The following is a 16,752-nucleotide window of genomic DNA, read 5'->3' on the forward strand; positions in this document are numbered from 1 at the left end:
ACTGTGTTTTGGATGCTCTCCACTTTATCGTTTTAACTGTTAATGTCTGCCTGGTAGACGATGAGTTCGTTGAGCAGGCCCTTGCTAAGGCCCGGCACACAGGAGAACTGGAAGTGTAGAATGGGACGCAGTCACCAAGTGTTAGTTCCTGCAGGACTGGGGAAGAATAGATGAAGTCACAGCGCAGAGAGATTGACTGAGTTGCCCAAGATCTTACACTTAATTTTTGAGAAAGCTAAAATGTGGCCAGAGAATGCCGGGAGGATCTTCCATCCGAAGATCCTATGACCTGAGTGTCATTCCGACTCTTTCCCACCTGAGCCTGTGTAGCCTGGAACAAGCCCAGGTCAAGTTTAGCGTCTCTGTCTTAGAGTACAAACCCTGCCTTACCTAAGTCTCCTATCTCCTTGAGTACCCAGAAGTGGGGCAGTACAGACAACCCTTGGAACGCTGGCGTCAACTGCATGGCTTTTGTGATTTCAGTGTTGCCTTCCTTCACCAAGACTCCCATGGACCTCACCATCCGCGCCGGGGCCATGGCCCGCCTGGAATGTGCTGCCATGGGACACCCGGCCCCACAGATAGCCTGGCAGAAGGATGGAGGCACGGACTTCCCCGCTGCCCGGGAGAGGCGAATGCACGTGATGCCTGAGGACGAAGTCTTCTTCATAGTGGACGTGAAGATCGAGGACATTGGGGTGTACAGCTGCACGGCTCAGAACAGCGCTGGCAGCGTTTCTGCAAATGCCACCCTGACGGTGCTAGGTAAGGCAGCTCCTTTCCTAAGACTCTGAGCTCCTCTCGAATGCCCCGGCTCACCCAGAGACCCATCTTGTTAGAAGCAGCTGGGGGACGAGGCAGATGAAGACACAGAGAGGTCTGTCTTCAAAGAACAGCCTCGAGGTAGCTTTGAAGCCAGGAGACATTTTACATAGTCAGGCCTGGGACCAGGGAGATGACTCTGCCCGCTTCACTCCAAGTACGGCCTCCAGTCTTCTCTTTGTAGGCAGGCATTATTCACAACCGTTGGACAGCTCAGTGTTGTAAAAAGTATGTAAGAAAGTGTCTATAGATGGATGGGAAAGACCTGTCCCTTTTGCTTCATCTCCTGCGCCTCTGTGGAAGTCCCAGTTCTTACCACCTACCTAAACAGGTGTTTCTCAGATTCGGAACACGTTCATAGTTCATACTGTGTCTCTGGGAGAGCTATAGCAACTTACCAAGATGTCAGGGAACAGAGGAAGGCCTTTCAAGGTCTCTGGCATGAGAAACTTCATTTTAAAGAAGTAAACATAGGGATGGAGTCCTGCTTCAGACGACCTGCCTTTGGTTCCCAGCACCCACAGTGTCAGTTTGCACCTGCCTTTATCTCCAGCCCCAGGGAACCTACCCTCTCTGGCCTCTACAGGAGCACACACCTTCCCACACACAGATACATATATGTCAAATACACAATTACGAGTATTCAAAGGAAATCTCTAAAGAGTGTTTGCTCTTGTCAACGTATCAATAGCCTTGTGCATGAAATTAATTTTTCTTTTTTAACCAATTTTCTAGTTTAAAAAATATTTTATCTTCCACTAGTTACTAGCCTTGGAACATTATGAGGGAGGGTGAGGTAAAAACTCGTAAATTTCCATGGTGGGATGGGTGATAAGATCCAGGGTTGCCTTGACTGGGGGCTCTTTAATACACCTGTCCAACGAGCTGTAGGGGTATAAGATTTGAATAAATTCCCCTGCGAGCTCTTAAATGGAACCCGGTTTTCACCTAGGAAATCTCAAACCTTGTGCTTTCAGAGACACCATCCTTTCTGCGGCCTCTGTTAGACAGAACTGTCACCAAGGGAGAGACGGCCGTCCTGCAGTGCATCGCTGGTGGGAGCCCACCCCCCAGGCTGAACTGGACGAAAGATGACAGCCGGTTGGTGGTGACCGAGAGGCACTTTTTCGCGGCAGGCAATCAGCTGCTGATTATCGTCGACTCGGACGTCAGCGATGCCGGGAAGTACACGTGTGAAATGTCCAACACCCTCGGCACCGAGAGAGGCAACATGCGCCTGAGCGTGATTCCCACGCCTACCTGCGACTCCCCGCACATGACTGCCCCGTCCTTCGACGATGACGGATGGGCCACCGTGGGCGTCGTGATCATAGCCGTGGTTTGCTGCGTGGTGGGCACGTCCCTCGTGTGGGTGGTCATCATCTACCACACACGGCGGAGGAACGAAGACTGCAGCATTACTAACACAGGTGTGTAAACAGCAGCCTGGCCGGGGCTGTGGGAGTCACGTGGATTTGTGGTTTCGTAGGCAGGCCCTTCGAGGAGGTGTCTCACAGTCTGAGTCCGGCTCACAAGGGTGACTCATGTGCGGCGAGCTGCGGGAATGCCGGTAGCTAAAAATGACAGCCCAGCCTGAAATAACGCCGATGCGCAGAGATTCATCTTTTTACGAAAACCTCATCGGGATATCCTGATGGCGGAGAGATAAAACCCAAAGCTCAGTGAAATCCCTCCTCTTCAGGGTGGACGCAAGCAGGGAGGCAGGAGCCACCGCGAGTTGGCTCACCCTCTAGTGGCGGCTCTTTGTGTTCTGTGTACGCATGCGCACAGCCCGGCAGGATTTTTGTCATGAGGGTTGCCTGCACACTCTGCTACTGATGAGATAGAGAGCAATCCAAGGGCTCCGTTTATGGTTTTGACTCATTACCTTTGGAATATGTGGTTTTGAAATTTGGGCAGGGGTGTATTTCGTGGGCAATAAAGTGAAAATTAACTCGGGCCCAGAGCTGAAAAGCAGCCATGGGTTGTTCCTGGTTTTTCCAGAATAGATTGTCCCTTAACTGGTGTTACAGAAACCAGACCAGTCTATACTGTATCCTGCCAGTGCCAGCAGCTCCGGGACAAGGCTGTTAATGGATGCTGTTGTTTGATTACAGATGAGACCAACTTGCCGGCCGATATCCCTAGTTATCTCTCATCTCAGGGAACGTTAGCTGACAGACAGGATGGATACATCTCCTCGGAAAGCGGAAGTCACCACCAGTTTCTTACTTCTTCAGGCGGATTTTTCTTACCACAACATGACAGTGCTGGTAAGTGTCTAAGATGTCCAGGGACGGTTGTTTTAAAGTCACGGGGACGTCCTGGATGTAGCAGTAATTTTCAGAAGAAATTGGTGACGGTGATGAGGGCCTAGCCCAAGATTGCCAGCAAAACTACAGTTCTCCCCCCCCATCCTCTTCCCTCTCCCCTTCCCTCCCCCTCTTCCTATCCTCCCCCCCCCCCCCCGCCTTCGCTTACTGTTTTTCCAGAGTGGATATTAAAGTTTTCTTAAAGACTAGATACTGTGGGAAGGCACTCATGAGAGAGAGAGACTCAACGTCAGAGAAAGAATTGACCATTCTGAGTAGGAAGAGTGCCCTTTTATAGCTTCTGAGGGAACAAATCTACATAAAGAGAAAGATCAGCACAAATAAAACTTTGAAACACAGAACAAAGAAAAGGGAGAAAATAGTAGAAAACCAAAAGGTCTCCCACGCTCATGGATTGGAAGGATTAAGATTGAGGAAAATTGCTATCCGAAGCTCTCTACAGATTCATGGAAGTCCCCACAGAATTCCAGTGTCTGGAGCCTAGAGAGATGGCTCTTACTGCACCTCTGGAGGGCTTGACTTTGCTTCTCAGTGGCTCACAACTACCGTAATTTCAGCTCCAGGGTATCTGCTGTTTTATGTGCAAGTGTGCAAGCTTGTGTGCACACACACGTGTACACACACACATAAACACACTTTTTTTTTATTCTTTTGTTAAATTCTTGAAAAACACTTTTTCATGGTAAAAGAAGCTAGACAAATGAGGTCGGATTTAATTTATCCGATGATGTCCTCTTTCCTTTGCACTGTGAATGCTCTTGGTGCTTAGTGTCCTGTGCTGGAGTTTCTTGCGTAGTGACAGAGGCCAGGTGGCTTAAAGACGATGGGGGAGGCTGATGTCACCACTGTGGGCGCCTTATGTGTCCGATACTAAAGATGGCGGAAGCGTGGTGCAGGAGCATCTCAGCCCAGACACATTCCCGGTGTCCACAGGCAATCGGAGCACTTCCCAGATAGGTGGTTTACAGGAAAACTGGGAAAAGCCATACACAGTGCTGGGCACATGCCAAGGACTCTCCCTGTGAAAGCCTGCTGGGGCTTTTCTCAGCGTTTTCTCTTTCATTATGCACCTTTATTGAGTATTTATAGTTGCTCTCTACCGGACTGCGTAATTGGGAAGGAAGCTTGCTTGTTTTCAGCTTCAGAGTTTAGTCACCAGTGAGACGAACACTTCACAGTGGACTGCTCTGTCCACTGCTAACTGTTTATCATGCATGACAACTCTGAGACCATCTCCGTAATCCTCCGACTGCTCTGTCCACTGCTAACTGTTTTATTGTTCCATATGTTTGATTGAACTCTACCGGGAGATGTTTTGGTTTGGCTTGGTTTTTAGACTCAGCATTTAGGTAGGATACTATGGTTAGTAGTCATTGAGTCTGGTCATCTGGAACATTTTAGAGAAGGCCGTAGTGCTGAGCGTTCAAACCATGACTGTACACATAGATCCGCTTCCATTAGAATCCAAATGGGGCTAGCAATAAGGTTGGCTCACTTAGCTCAATGGCTTATCAGGACTTAACTATAGCTGCCCTGATTGGTGGATCCCAATTTAAAACATTTTTAGTCCAGATCCAAGAATAGCTTTAATGGACCATTACAATTTCAGCGTCATGGTCCTCAAGAAGCTGGAAAAAAATTTCCTATGTATACGTGTACTTTCTCTTTCTTACTACATCCTAGCCAAATTTTCTTCTGTAAATATGAAAAATGCAGAACCAGAGCGACTGTTGAATGACATTTAATACCAGCTCAGTGACTGAGGTTTGTATCTTAAAGGGACATGCCATATTGACAACAGCAGTGAAGCCGAGGTGGACGCTGCCCCTGACCCATTTCTCTGCCCATTTGTGGGCTCTGCAGGCCCTGTATACTTGAAGGGGAATGTTTACGGCCCAGATCCATTTGAAGTTTATCTTCCAGGTATGGTTTTCTTGACTAGAATATAGCTCTGTTTCCTGAAAAGACTTCTGTAGATGGAAGTTTCTCTCCCACCCAGTCCCGCAGCCCACCCAGTCCCGCAGCTGTTCAGTCCCAAATAAACACACAGAGGCTTATAGTAATTATAAACTGTTTGGCCTATTGCTCAGGCTTATTACTAACTAACTCTTACAACTTAAGTTAACCCATAATTCGTATCTATGTTTAGCCACACGAGTTGGTACCTTTTCTCAGTAAGGCATTCTCATCTTGCTTCTTCTGTATTCTTCCTGACGTGCTAACTGTATCTCCTTCTGTTGTGGATCCACCTTGAAAAGGATGCAGTTCTGACCCGAGGGTAGCTCTAATGGACCACTATGAGACCAGCTACATGAAGAAGGACTGCTTCCCATGCACTCATCCCTCCGAGGAGCCCTGTGAACGGAACCTCAGTAGCATCCCGTGGCCACACTCACGAAAGCCCGTGACCTTCATGTACACTCAGAACGAGGGACCCACGCTTCAGCCTCTGTGTTTAAACAAGTCCTCTCTGGAGTTTAGTACAAGTCAGGAACCAGGATCAGTTACTTCAAGTAATTCTTTCATGGGTATGTCTATCAAGCTGCGGATTGTCTTACTTCTCTGATTCAAGCTTCATCTTGCTTTGGGCAATGGTTTCATTCCTAATGTGACTGTGATGTCCTCCGAGTTGCAGGTCTTTCTAAACTGCAGTCAGGGCTGGGAATTGTGTGTGGTTCTGTATTTAATCTGTACCTAAGCCCCAGGAGCTTTTTGGGTTGTGCTGTGTGTGGCACGGAGGAGACAAGGGTTTGGGGAATGACTTAGGAGCTGAGTTTGTCAGCCATGTGGAAAAAGTGGTTTTGAGTCCCAGCAGCCTGAGGGGTGGAGCTGTATTCTCTGCATGGTTGTGGTTTCGTACGTCTGGTGGCTTCTAACTGAACTCACAGTGGAAGCCGGGAAGGCAGCATCCTACCTAGCCAAGCTTCAGACAGTTGAGATGATCTTCGGCAGAGGCCTGCAGTGCCTGTTGGGCAAACCAGTGCAGGTAGACAAGAGCGAGCCCCACAGGTAGATTGTGAGATCTTTTGGTCTCATGTGTAGGACCAGTTAGAGGGACGAACAGAGAGCGAACGCTGCTGTTTTTACTGAGTGAAGCAGTCAGAGAAACAAGCCTCAACCTGCCGCGGTGTGTTTTTGTGTTCTTGGTTTGTTTTTAAAGGAAAGATTCCAAGCCATTTTACTTAAGTGTTTAAGAAATTTTATCCATTTTTCCAGTATTTCTATACCTTCCTGAAGACAAAAAAAAGAAAGAAAGAAAGAAAAAAAGAAAGAAAGAAAGAAAGAAAGAAAGAAAGAAAGAAAGAAAGAATATTCTGTAGAACTAGGGTAGGCATTTTAGTTAATCGGTTGGTTTATTGCTACAGTTGAAGAAAGGGCAAGACAAGATTCTGTCCAAATACACTGGCTGCATATTATGCAATCACCCTTCATGGAGAATCATGAGCTCAGAAATCCTCAGGCAAGCGCTCCAGGGCATTTTTCAACTGACAGGCTTCAGGAACTTCAGTATTTAGTGGTTAGTGTTGCTGAGGGTCATGAGAAAACAAAAATGTTTTTATGTTTGTTTGGGACATGTTTGTTTGGTGGCTTGAAAGACACGGGTGTGCAGTTGCTCTGTGCGGCATTCTATAGACTGTGTGTTCACAGCGCACACCGATTCCCGCATAGGATGCTGGGAAATGCTTAGTCGTGTTAATGGAAACATGCTGGCTCCTTTTGGCATTCATTTACATACTAGCGAAAGGACCCCTGTGTTCATGGGATTTTCTTTTCTTGTAGGTACCTTTGGAAAGCCTCTGAGGAGACCTCACCTGGACGCCTTTTCGAGCTTTGGGAAGCCGCCAGACTGTCAGCCGAGGCCCTTTCACGTGACAGAGCTTTCCTCTGCAGAGTTGGACTCTGAGTCAGAGGAAGATGCGAAAGAAAGGACCGAGTTCCGGGAGGCTAATCACAGGGGTACTGATCAACAGACCTTAGATCCGTACAGGACTCCAGACTGCCAGCCTTGTGACTTGGGCACATAGACCGGAAGGGACCAAAAGACAGCTTCCACATGCTACCTCATCTGGGCTCCTATTTAAAAGAGACAGAATCCAATGTTTCTAAATGGACTTACAAAGTTTAAAAAGGAAAAAAAAATGCTTTATTTATACAGAGGAACCAAAATTACAAAACGTTATAAAAATTTATACCGGGAATAACTTCCATATAAAAATGCATTTTAAAAAGTATTTTATAACTTTGTTTTATATGAAAAATATCTTATGTAAATTAATGGTATAAGTCCATTTTATGTATTTTTATAAAGCCAGATTTCTTTTTATTGAGGATGAGTACTAAAGCCTTTTAAATAATCCCATCTTACACCTTTTTTTGAATAGAGGCCACTTTATTCTATTTTGCACATTACATTTAATAAAATGTGTCGATTGGTGCCAAGCCCCATTTATACAATAAGAGATTTTATTGTTTTCAAGGCATTTTAGACCTGTTTCATTTGTATTATCACATCGCAAATGAATCGACGTTACATTTAGCATATTAAAGTACAGCCAAAGGGCCCATTCGGCTCACCCCACCCCCTGGATGGTTAACAAAGTGTCATCACGTGGGTCACAGCCAAGTGCACTCCGGATGAGTCGCGGTCATCAGAAGGTGTTCCTAGCCTCACAAACAGAAGGAGATCTGTTGCTGCCATCTGGTCACAACTGCAGCTCGAATGACCCCATAATCCATATTTCCTTAATGAAGCCAATGCCTTTGTGGCCCGGTACCTAATGTCTGCCACTGGAGTTCCCGTCCACCATGGCTCTGGATCGCCTGTCTCTGATGTGGAAAGCTCCATGGCGAAGCTGGTTTTCCGTCCACAGTGGCTGTGGGGTGCTACTCCAGTCTTTGGCGCCTTACTAATCTTCACTGGTTGTGGTTGCTGTACACACAGTGGCTGGTTCAACCGTGCACCATGCCTCTAAAGTATTTTGAAGCAATTTTTTTTAAATGAACGTATCTTACTAACTTTGCCGTCCCATCTGTTTGCTTTAAACAGTATTAAGGGGGGGATGCTGCATGACAAGCTAGTGCATGCATGAATGAACGGGAGATTTTCAACACTGTGTACTCCGGCTCCAATCAATAGACTAGATAAACTGACTACACTTGAAGGCTCTGATGATAAAACTCGACATCCGTTCTTAGAAAACTCTTATTTATGTGCCGTTTAAAGAAAACACTCTGGTCCATGATGGATTGCCATGATGAGAGTTAGCGTAGCTTACTAAATTTAAGAAATAGACAATTGAAGGTGTGGGATTCCGCCATTTCCAGTTTTTTTTAAAGTAAACTAAACAGTGCTTGAGGAAGCGGAATCTGTGAGGACATGGTAGAGGCAAGGCTTCCCTGCTCTGTCTCCTTCTCTATTGAGAGCCAGGGTCCCAAGCCTAAACCACTGCCAGCTTTCCCCTTAGAGCTTGGAATCTAAGACAGGAAGTACGTGCCTCCATGGACAACCAGCAACTAGAAGTGATTTCCCTTACTATGGCTTTATTAAACTGTCAGATTTTTGAAATCTTACTGTGAATCTGTCTAAATTGTCACCTGAAGTGCTCCAAACATGGACTTCGTAGTTATGAATTTCTTTTGAAGGAATTCTTTTTTCCAAATTTTGACACAGAGGTTTAAGTCGACACCTTTGATTGAAATACTGGGTTCCTGGGTTGGGCAATGGATCAGCAGTGAAGAACCTTTGCTGATTTCACAGAGGGCCTGGGTTCAGGTCCCAACACTCGCAGGGTGGTTCACAACTGTCTGTAGCTTAGTGCCAAGGGTGGGTCTGATGCCTTGGGATGCTACAAGCGCCAGATATACACATGGTGCACTGACATGCTTGTAGACAAACGCTCGCATAAAATAAAAAGAAATCTTTCTAAACAGGAGGGAAAAACTGGCTTTCTAAGCATAATTTCACTGTGCTTTAGCCAAACTTGTGGATCAAATATAAATCTTACCTGTCTAAAAAAGACAAACTCAGTTCCTCTGACATCAGCAAGAAAGGAGTATACACCATATTGATACTTCATAGTGAATGACCAAATATGTAGACATTAAATTCTAAGATAACATAAAGGCAAGGGCAAATATGAGATCCCTTGGTCTGCTCATTTTATTTTTGTGATGTTGGGGACCGAACCCAGGGCCTCAACTAAGTGCTTTATTCACAGAGCTATAACTCTAACCTAAGATGTGGTTTGTTTCTAAGTAGAATTCTTAAACTTTCAGCAGAGCTTTCTTGTTTTCGTGTAGAAGGTCACACTTCATACAAACATATCTTAGTAAATGGTCGTAGAACTTTAGTATCTTTCTTCTTCCCACTGTTGACGCTAAAGATATGTATTATGTGTAACCTTGACCTCTTTAAAATCTTGGAGTAGCCCTTAGCTTAATAAGTATCCACAATTGCGTGTATGGATTTCGTTGTCTTCCTACAGAAGAAAAGCACAAATTAGTTCTCAGAGCAGGCTAGTCAGTACCTTTGGAATACTCTGTACCATCTCAGGAATGTGAGAGAAATAACTTGAAGCCAGCGTCACAACAGATGTTCGGTGCCGCGATGTTTCCGAAGACTGAGACCTGAAGATCCTTGTAGAATGTTTGGTCTGTCTTCCCTGATCTCAGGATCTTGTGCAATAGGATCGTTTGGAGCTTGCATTTTTAAAGGCAGTATTCTGTTAACGCATGGAATAACAGTACCCTGGCCCTCCAAAACAAAATCAGTCTTCAAAGAGGGACCATTCCTTCATGAGTTACTCCAGAAATAACTATTTACCAGAACTCATTCTTAAGGCATTTATTAATCTGTATAACACAAGAGTATGGTAATGGGCTCTAAGAAATTTCAAATGTGACCTAAAAGCAGTTGGTCCAGTCTTATAATAAACTCGCCAGAGGGTCTGTACGTGTGCATTTGCAGAATTAGCCCGATATCTGGAGTCACGTCTCTCCTATTTTTAAGAAATTTGATATTGGGTAGAGTGTTTTTTGACAAAAGCTATTTTATTTTCTCATAGTTTATTTTGATAATTTTTGGTAATTGATCAAATCTATCCTTATTGCAAAATTTCAGGTTCTCTTTCTTTTCTGCTCATTTCATTTAATACCAAGGATCTGAATACTTCATTTTAAATTCTCTATCACGGATTAGCTATCCTTGATGAATGAAGAGAAAGTTTAATCAATACTCATGCAGCTTTTTAATGCGTTTACATTGTCAGACGTTCTTTAGAATGAAAGTAATTCACAGCTGCTACAAGTTAATTTTTAGGTTTTTGTCTACAACTGCTTTCTTCCTCTCGTGCCGCTTTATTGTGCCTATGACTGTTTGATTTAGCTCAATGTCTTGGGTCCAGTTTGAAGACAGTACCTAATGTCACTGTGAGGTTATTGTCGTGGCTTTCACAAAGTCGGTTTATTTACTTTTTATTGTTGTTTTTCATGCCTTTGCCGAGTGGTTTTTATGTTTGTTTGCTGTATTTGTTTGTTTTCTATTTATGTGCTTGTTTGGGCAGATGTGGTTCTTTGTGAGATGCTGAGCTGAGCTAGGTGAGAACTGTCCCAGGGGGCCACATCCCTAGGCCCATCAGTGTTTGCTTTGGTTCCTTTTTTCTACATATGACCTTTTCGGCCAATCTCCAGATTAGAGTTAAAATTCGGCAGCTCCCTCATCTGCCCAACGTTATGTACATAATTGTATATTCTTCCCAGGTTAATCAGTGGACCGAAGGAGTTTCTCGATCACCTAAATGGGATGGTCACATGCTACTTTTTCTTGTCCAGTAATTCTCTGTGGCCAGCTCTGATTTTGTATCTAAAACGTTTGCTTTCTCACCGAACAACCTGCGTGTGTCACGTAAACTTTGAGCACCGTGGTGGCTGAAGCTGTCAGATCAGCCGAATTAACCCTCCTGCAAATCTATAGGGTGACAGATGGAGCAGATCACCCCAAATTGAGCTCATCCTGGTCTGCAGAGTTGTTGCGGGACAGTCAAGGTTATTCAGAGAAGTCTTGTCTTGAAAAACAAAACAAACAAACAAAAATTAGAATCAGCATTCATATTAGCAACTTAGGATTGTCTCAGCACATGTTACGTTTAGTCACAGACTGAATTCTGTCTGCCTTGTTCTTCCACTGAGTATGTATGGTTGGCACATGCCTTAGACCTGGCCAGTGGTCACTTCCTTTTCCCAAACTTTCCACAGCCACAGAACCCTGCCCAAGTTCTCAGTTTCATGCAGTGGCAGTGAACCCAGTTTCGCTCTGCAATATTTGGGGAAAATCTTGGCCCTCTCAATCTCTGGGCATGGTTTGCTACTTAAAACTTTGTAGAAATCAAACTTTAACCTCTATTACTGCCTCTCTCTCTCTCTCTCTCTCTCTCTCTCTCTCTTTCTCTCTCTCTCTCTCTCTCTCTCTCTCTGGAAAGGCAGGTGCCTTTTCCAGAGCTATCTCACCAGTCACCACCCATCTCATTTTTTCTGTGTAGTGTCTCATAAAAACCACACGCACACACACACGCACACACACGCCTGCATGCATATATATGTACATATATGCATGCACATTTGTAGGTTTTGGTTCCAAGCTAAAGTGGGAAGTTAGAATGTCAAGCTGACCAAGCAGGACCTTCAGCTTGGAAGCAGAGAGGGAAGACAAGCTGGAGAAGAGACCAGGGCTGCGACTTTGCAGTTAGATAACTGATTATGGTAATACAGTTGCACTTTGAAACTGTGGTACAGGTGGTAAGTTTGAAGAAGGGAAACAATGTATTTTATTTTGTATGATATGAAGGATTTGTTAGACTACTAAGTGGAAACTTCAGTAGGCCATTTAAAAAGAACCAAGTTCAGAAGAGAAAAAACGGACTGTATAAAAGCAGAGGAAAATAGTAGATTAGTGGTCCTCAATCTGGGTCACGACCCCTTTGGGGAGTCAAACGAATAACCTGTCACAGGGGTCACATTAGATACTTACATGATGATTCATAACAGTAGCAAAATTATCATTGCAAAGTAGCAATGAAATAAGCTTAGGGGTCACCACAGCATGAGAGCTGTATTTAGCAAGGCTGAGAACTGCTGGGCTACATGAGATTTGTGTCTGAGGCTGGAGAAGTCGTGTGTTTATAGAGATGCAGACGCGAGATGCTCAGCTGAGGCAGACCGATTCTGAGAAGATGTCAGCAGGGTGAAAGAAAACTTAACGATTTCAAATGTATTAAGTCGCCTTGTCTTCATTCAATGTGCCCTGAGCACACTTTGTGCGCATTGTACTACCTGCAGAAATGTCATGACCAAATAACCAAAAGTTACCCCATTATTCAGCACATGGTGACGTAGATATAATAAGCCAAGCGAATGCCTTGCAGCATGGTACGGGGTGACAAGTGTCAACAATAAAAGATCAAAAAACGTGGCAGTGGTTTTAACAACATCGGAGGCAGAGAAGAAAATTTTACGTCAGGTGAGTGGAGACAGTTCCCTCACTTTATCTGTGTCCTGTGAAAAGTGTTTGTGTCAGGGACTGCACTCAACCCTGAGGACAAACTTTAAGTGCGTGACTGAAGTCAGAGCACGCAGCTGGCAGCTAGTTGGCTGAGACAGAATGGAGCTGTGGAAACACAGGAAGCTAATGACGGGGCCTTAAGGGACAGCAAGCTGGTCTTTTCTCTGTGAGACATGCGTATACCTGAAGGGTTTTTGCCAAAGGGAAGACATGGATTAATCGGCACTTATTTGATACTGGGGAATGAGCTGAGTCTTGTGCACATTAAGTATGTATTTAATCACATATTAATTCTATGTCTACGCTGATAACAGACTAAAATGCACAAGGTTGGAGTGAGGGGCTGCTGAGAAAGACAGAATGAATCTCAGATGTCTAGTCTCAGGTGGGAAACAGTGTAGAGCAATGATGTTTATTGTAGAAAATGTCAGCTCAGTTTTGGACAGGTTCACTGGGTGATAGTCAAATGGAAATGTCAGGTTGGCAGCCAAGTATATGAATCTGGGATGAATTTCTGAGCTCAGAAGTCATCAACACAGAGCTATTATTGAAAGACTTTGAATCAACTTAATTCACTAAGGTAGTAAACAGTAAGAGAGAAAGACGCCCAAGATGGACTCTTGGGGTCTCCAACAGCAAGCACCTGGCAGATGAAGAGTTCACCTCAGCTGAGTGAGAAGTCACTATACAGTAGGTGGGGGAGAAGCACAGGTGGCATCCTCAGAAACCAAGTAAAAGCTGTGTCAAGAAGCACAGAAGGACTGCCGACCATGTGCAATCTGTTAAGAGGTAGAGAAAGCTGGATCCTGAGAATCTGTAAACCCATTAGTCCTGTGGAATTCATAAATGGCTGTGAGAATCGGCAGTGGTGGTGCACACCTTTAATCCCAGCACTGGGAGGCAGAGGCAGGCGGATCTCTGTGAGTTTGAGGTTAGCCTGGTCTATCAAGCCAGTTCCAGGACAACCAGTACTGTTACACAGAGAAACCCTGTCTTAAAAAAACAAACAAAAGCAAAAAAAAAACCAAAAATCAAAAAAAAAAAAAGAGAGAGAGAGAAGGAAAGGAAGGAAGGGAGGGAGGGAGGGAGGGAGGGAGGGAGGGAGGGAGGAAGGAAGGAAGGAAGGAAGGAAGGAAGGAAGGAAGGAAGGAAGAAGAAAAATGTCTGAGAGTAACTGGGCTGGAGTCACAGTGCAAAACTTGATGAGAATGGACTCTAGGGAGAAGGAGAGGAAAGATGTTAGCTGTAGAAACTCAAAAAACACCTTCTGAAGGCATCCAATTAAATGACATGAGAAATAAGGAAGCTGCCACAGGACAAGAAGCCACAAGAGGAGTTTGTGTCTTTGTTTTGCAAGATGAAAAATAAATGCCCAGCATATCTTAATGAGAAAAAAAAAATCTAGTAGAGGGCTAATACCTATTAGAACTGGTATTGGGGGCAGAAGGTTGCAGAGAACAGTGGTTTGTCTAAATTGTCAACTCGGAGGGAGAGATGTTTTAGCCAGTGTTCTCCTAAAGAACGAATTGCTAGAATGAATGAAAACACACACCTCAGAATCCACATACACTCACTCATTCATGTATATACGTGACTTGTCAGATTGGCTATACCTGGTCTTAGTGGTCCACCAGCGGCTGTCTCATGCTGGAGAGGCTGAGGATGCAGAAGTTTCTCTGTCCAGGGGGCTTGGATGTCTCAGTAGCCCCAATCAGTCACTGAAGGCCTGGAGGATTGCTGAAGAGCTATTGGTCCCAGAGGTAGAATGCAGGCCATCAGCTTGGTGGGAAGTACCTTTACCCAATGAGCCATCTCACCAGCCCAGGAAAACTATGCTTCTGAAGAGATCAAAGTAAATAAGCAGTAGATTCCTGCCCACACCATCACAGCTTCGCTGGAGTCCTCGTAGCTCAGTGGGTATAATGCTTGACTAGAGTACACGAAGCCTTGGGTTCAAGCCCGACATCCCATGAACTTGGACATAGTGGTACATGACTATAAACCCAGAATTTGAGAAGCCAGAGCTCACCCTGTCTATAGGAGCAAATTCGTGGTCATCTTAGGATAAATGAGACCCTGAGTCAGTGTGTTTTTTTAAAGGTGTCCAAGGGTTATACGGTTTTGAACGATGAAGGGATTTGATACCCTTAAAACAATTCCAAAACCTTTAAATGAAACAGTATAAACACTAAAGACAAAGTATAAAAGTCTACTTGAGGAACAGTCACCTGCTAACAAGTTAAGTGTACGTTCTTCAGTTTTCTTCTCTATACACAAATTTCTAAAGTGCCCGTTTTCAACATTCTGGGGCACACACTGTCTTGCTGTATGGTGTTCATCAGACTTCTATTTTCCATGATAAAATGACTGAAAAAAAATTAATACTCAAGTGAAAAAGAAGAAAGCTTTGTTTTGGTTCTTAACCACAAAGTTTTCTATCTTGATTTTGTCGGGGGCTGGGTAATAGTTCATGATGGCTAGAACTGAGATGAATGTTGCTCACCTCAGGATGGCTAGAAACAAAGAGAGGGCAAGGGGATAGAGCCCCACTCTTCCAGGGTACACCCCAATGACGTAACTTCTACCCACTAAGCTTCACCTCTTTAAGATCCACTATCTCTTGGTTGTGCCATAGGCTGGGGACTAAGCCCTTAATATGGAGTCCCTCAGGGGACATTTAAGATCTAAGATAGCATGTGCACATTAGCATAATTTGATAAGTCGATACTGGCCACATAATCTCTCCTAGTTCTCTTCTGGAATTCTATCTCCGACTTTCATGCGAACTCCCAAACTCCAAAGATTGTTTCCAATTACCACTATTTTTCAAACAGAAGTTACACTGTAGCCAAGTCCCTAGGAGCCATGATCCCAGCACACAGTGACCCATAGTAGCCAGGAACATAGTGACCATCAATTAAAGCGCAGTGGTTACTTTGTGGCCAGCTGCCTGCAGTTATTCCTGGTCGGGGTTGCCTTCTAGGCCAAGGTTTATGCAAACCCATGCGTTTCCTTTCTCCATCCTCTTTCTCATACCCACTCCAACACCACACAGGCCTGCTGCCGTCAGTCAGGCCCAGCACCACCCACAGAAGGAGCGAGACGGTTGTTTGGAAATCATCGCACACGTCTGTGTCAACAAAGGCTGAGTCCACCACCTGAGATGCCAACAGGTACAAGCACATTGCCAACACCCTCTGGACGCTTCACTACTAGCTTGGGAACGCCTACATATAAAGTTGTGCCAAAGCTCCAGACTGCAGTGAATGAAGGTCTTGTGTAACCCCCACCTTTACTGAATTCCCTAGCTCCCTAAACTTGAACTTCACCTCAGACCAGGTGTTCCTAAGTAATACAGATTTATACTTCTAATCCAGCAGCAGCGGGGTCTCCTTATAAAAACATGGTATTAAAGCCAACGATCGTTTAAAAAGAAAGAAAGCTGTCAAAATAGAAAGGCTGAAGGCGTTTCTCAGTTTCATTACCCAGTGCCCTAACCCCAGGGAAAACAAAGCCCACCTTTTAGAGCCAGGTGTTCTTTAGAATTTAGCAAGAATGGCAAGAAGAGGGTGAACTCACTTTCAAGAAAACAATAGAAGTTTATGCTGGCTTTGTAAGCATGTATATAATTTTAAATAAGTTACATAAAAATAAAACAAAAGGAAAAAGAGAAAGAAAGCAAAAAAGGAAGGATGGATGGAAGGAAGGAAGGAAAGAAGGAAAAAAGGGACCCAATGTCTATGTAAACCTGCAGTGTCCCCGGGAAACTCAGGGGTCAAACCTGGCCCCTGGCTCCCCTCCCCTCATCCACCTTGTTCTACAGATGCTAATATAAATCAATTAGGGGCCAACACCATTGGCCGCCCGACAAATGCTCCATAATAATGCAGCTCAAGAGAACGCTGAATTTCCGAGGTACCGGTTATAATACTTTCAGTGTAGCTGTAAATTCCAGGCAATGTCAGCACAGGTGGATGGCTCAGTTGAAAATAAAATGTGTCCCCAGTTCCTAAAGCGCTCCCTGGATGGTTGACCAAAGCA

General features: G+C 44.6%; 1 protein-coding gene across 1 annotated transcript in view; it reads left to right on the forward strand.

Annotated features, from left to right (window-relative positions):
- Window positions 1–7,595, forward strand: part of Lrig3 (leucine rich repeats and immunoglobulin like domains 3) — a 48,945-nt gene extending 41,350 nt beyond the window's left edge. The window contains exons 14-19 of the mRNA XM_048418468.3: window positions 484–765; window positions 1,800–2,252; window positions 2,940–3,095; window positions 4,935–5,078; window positions 5,414–5,683; window positions 6,936–7,595. Of these exons, the coding sequence (XP_048274425.3) occupies window positions 484–765; window positions 1,800–2,252; window positions 2,940–3,095; window positions 4,935–5,078; window positions 5,414–5,683; window positions 6,936–7,180 (1,550 nt within the window). The 3' untranslated portion in view covers window positions 7,181–7,595. The remainder of the gene's footprint in view (window positions 1–483; window positions 766–1,799; window positions 2,253–2,939; window positions 3,096–4,934; window positions 5,079–5,413; window positions 5,684–6,935) is intronic.
- Window positions 7,596–16,752: the final 9,157 nt, after the last annotated feature.

This window comes from Myodes glareolus, chromosome 26, assembly GCF_982192425.1.
Source record: "Myodes glareolus chromosome 26, mMyoGla1.1, whole genome shotgun sequence".
NCBI classification, from domain to species: domain Eukaryota; kingdom Metazoa; phylum Chordata; class Mammalia; order Rodentia; family Cricetidae; genus Myodes; species Myodes glareolus.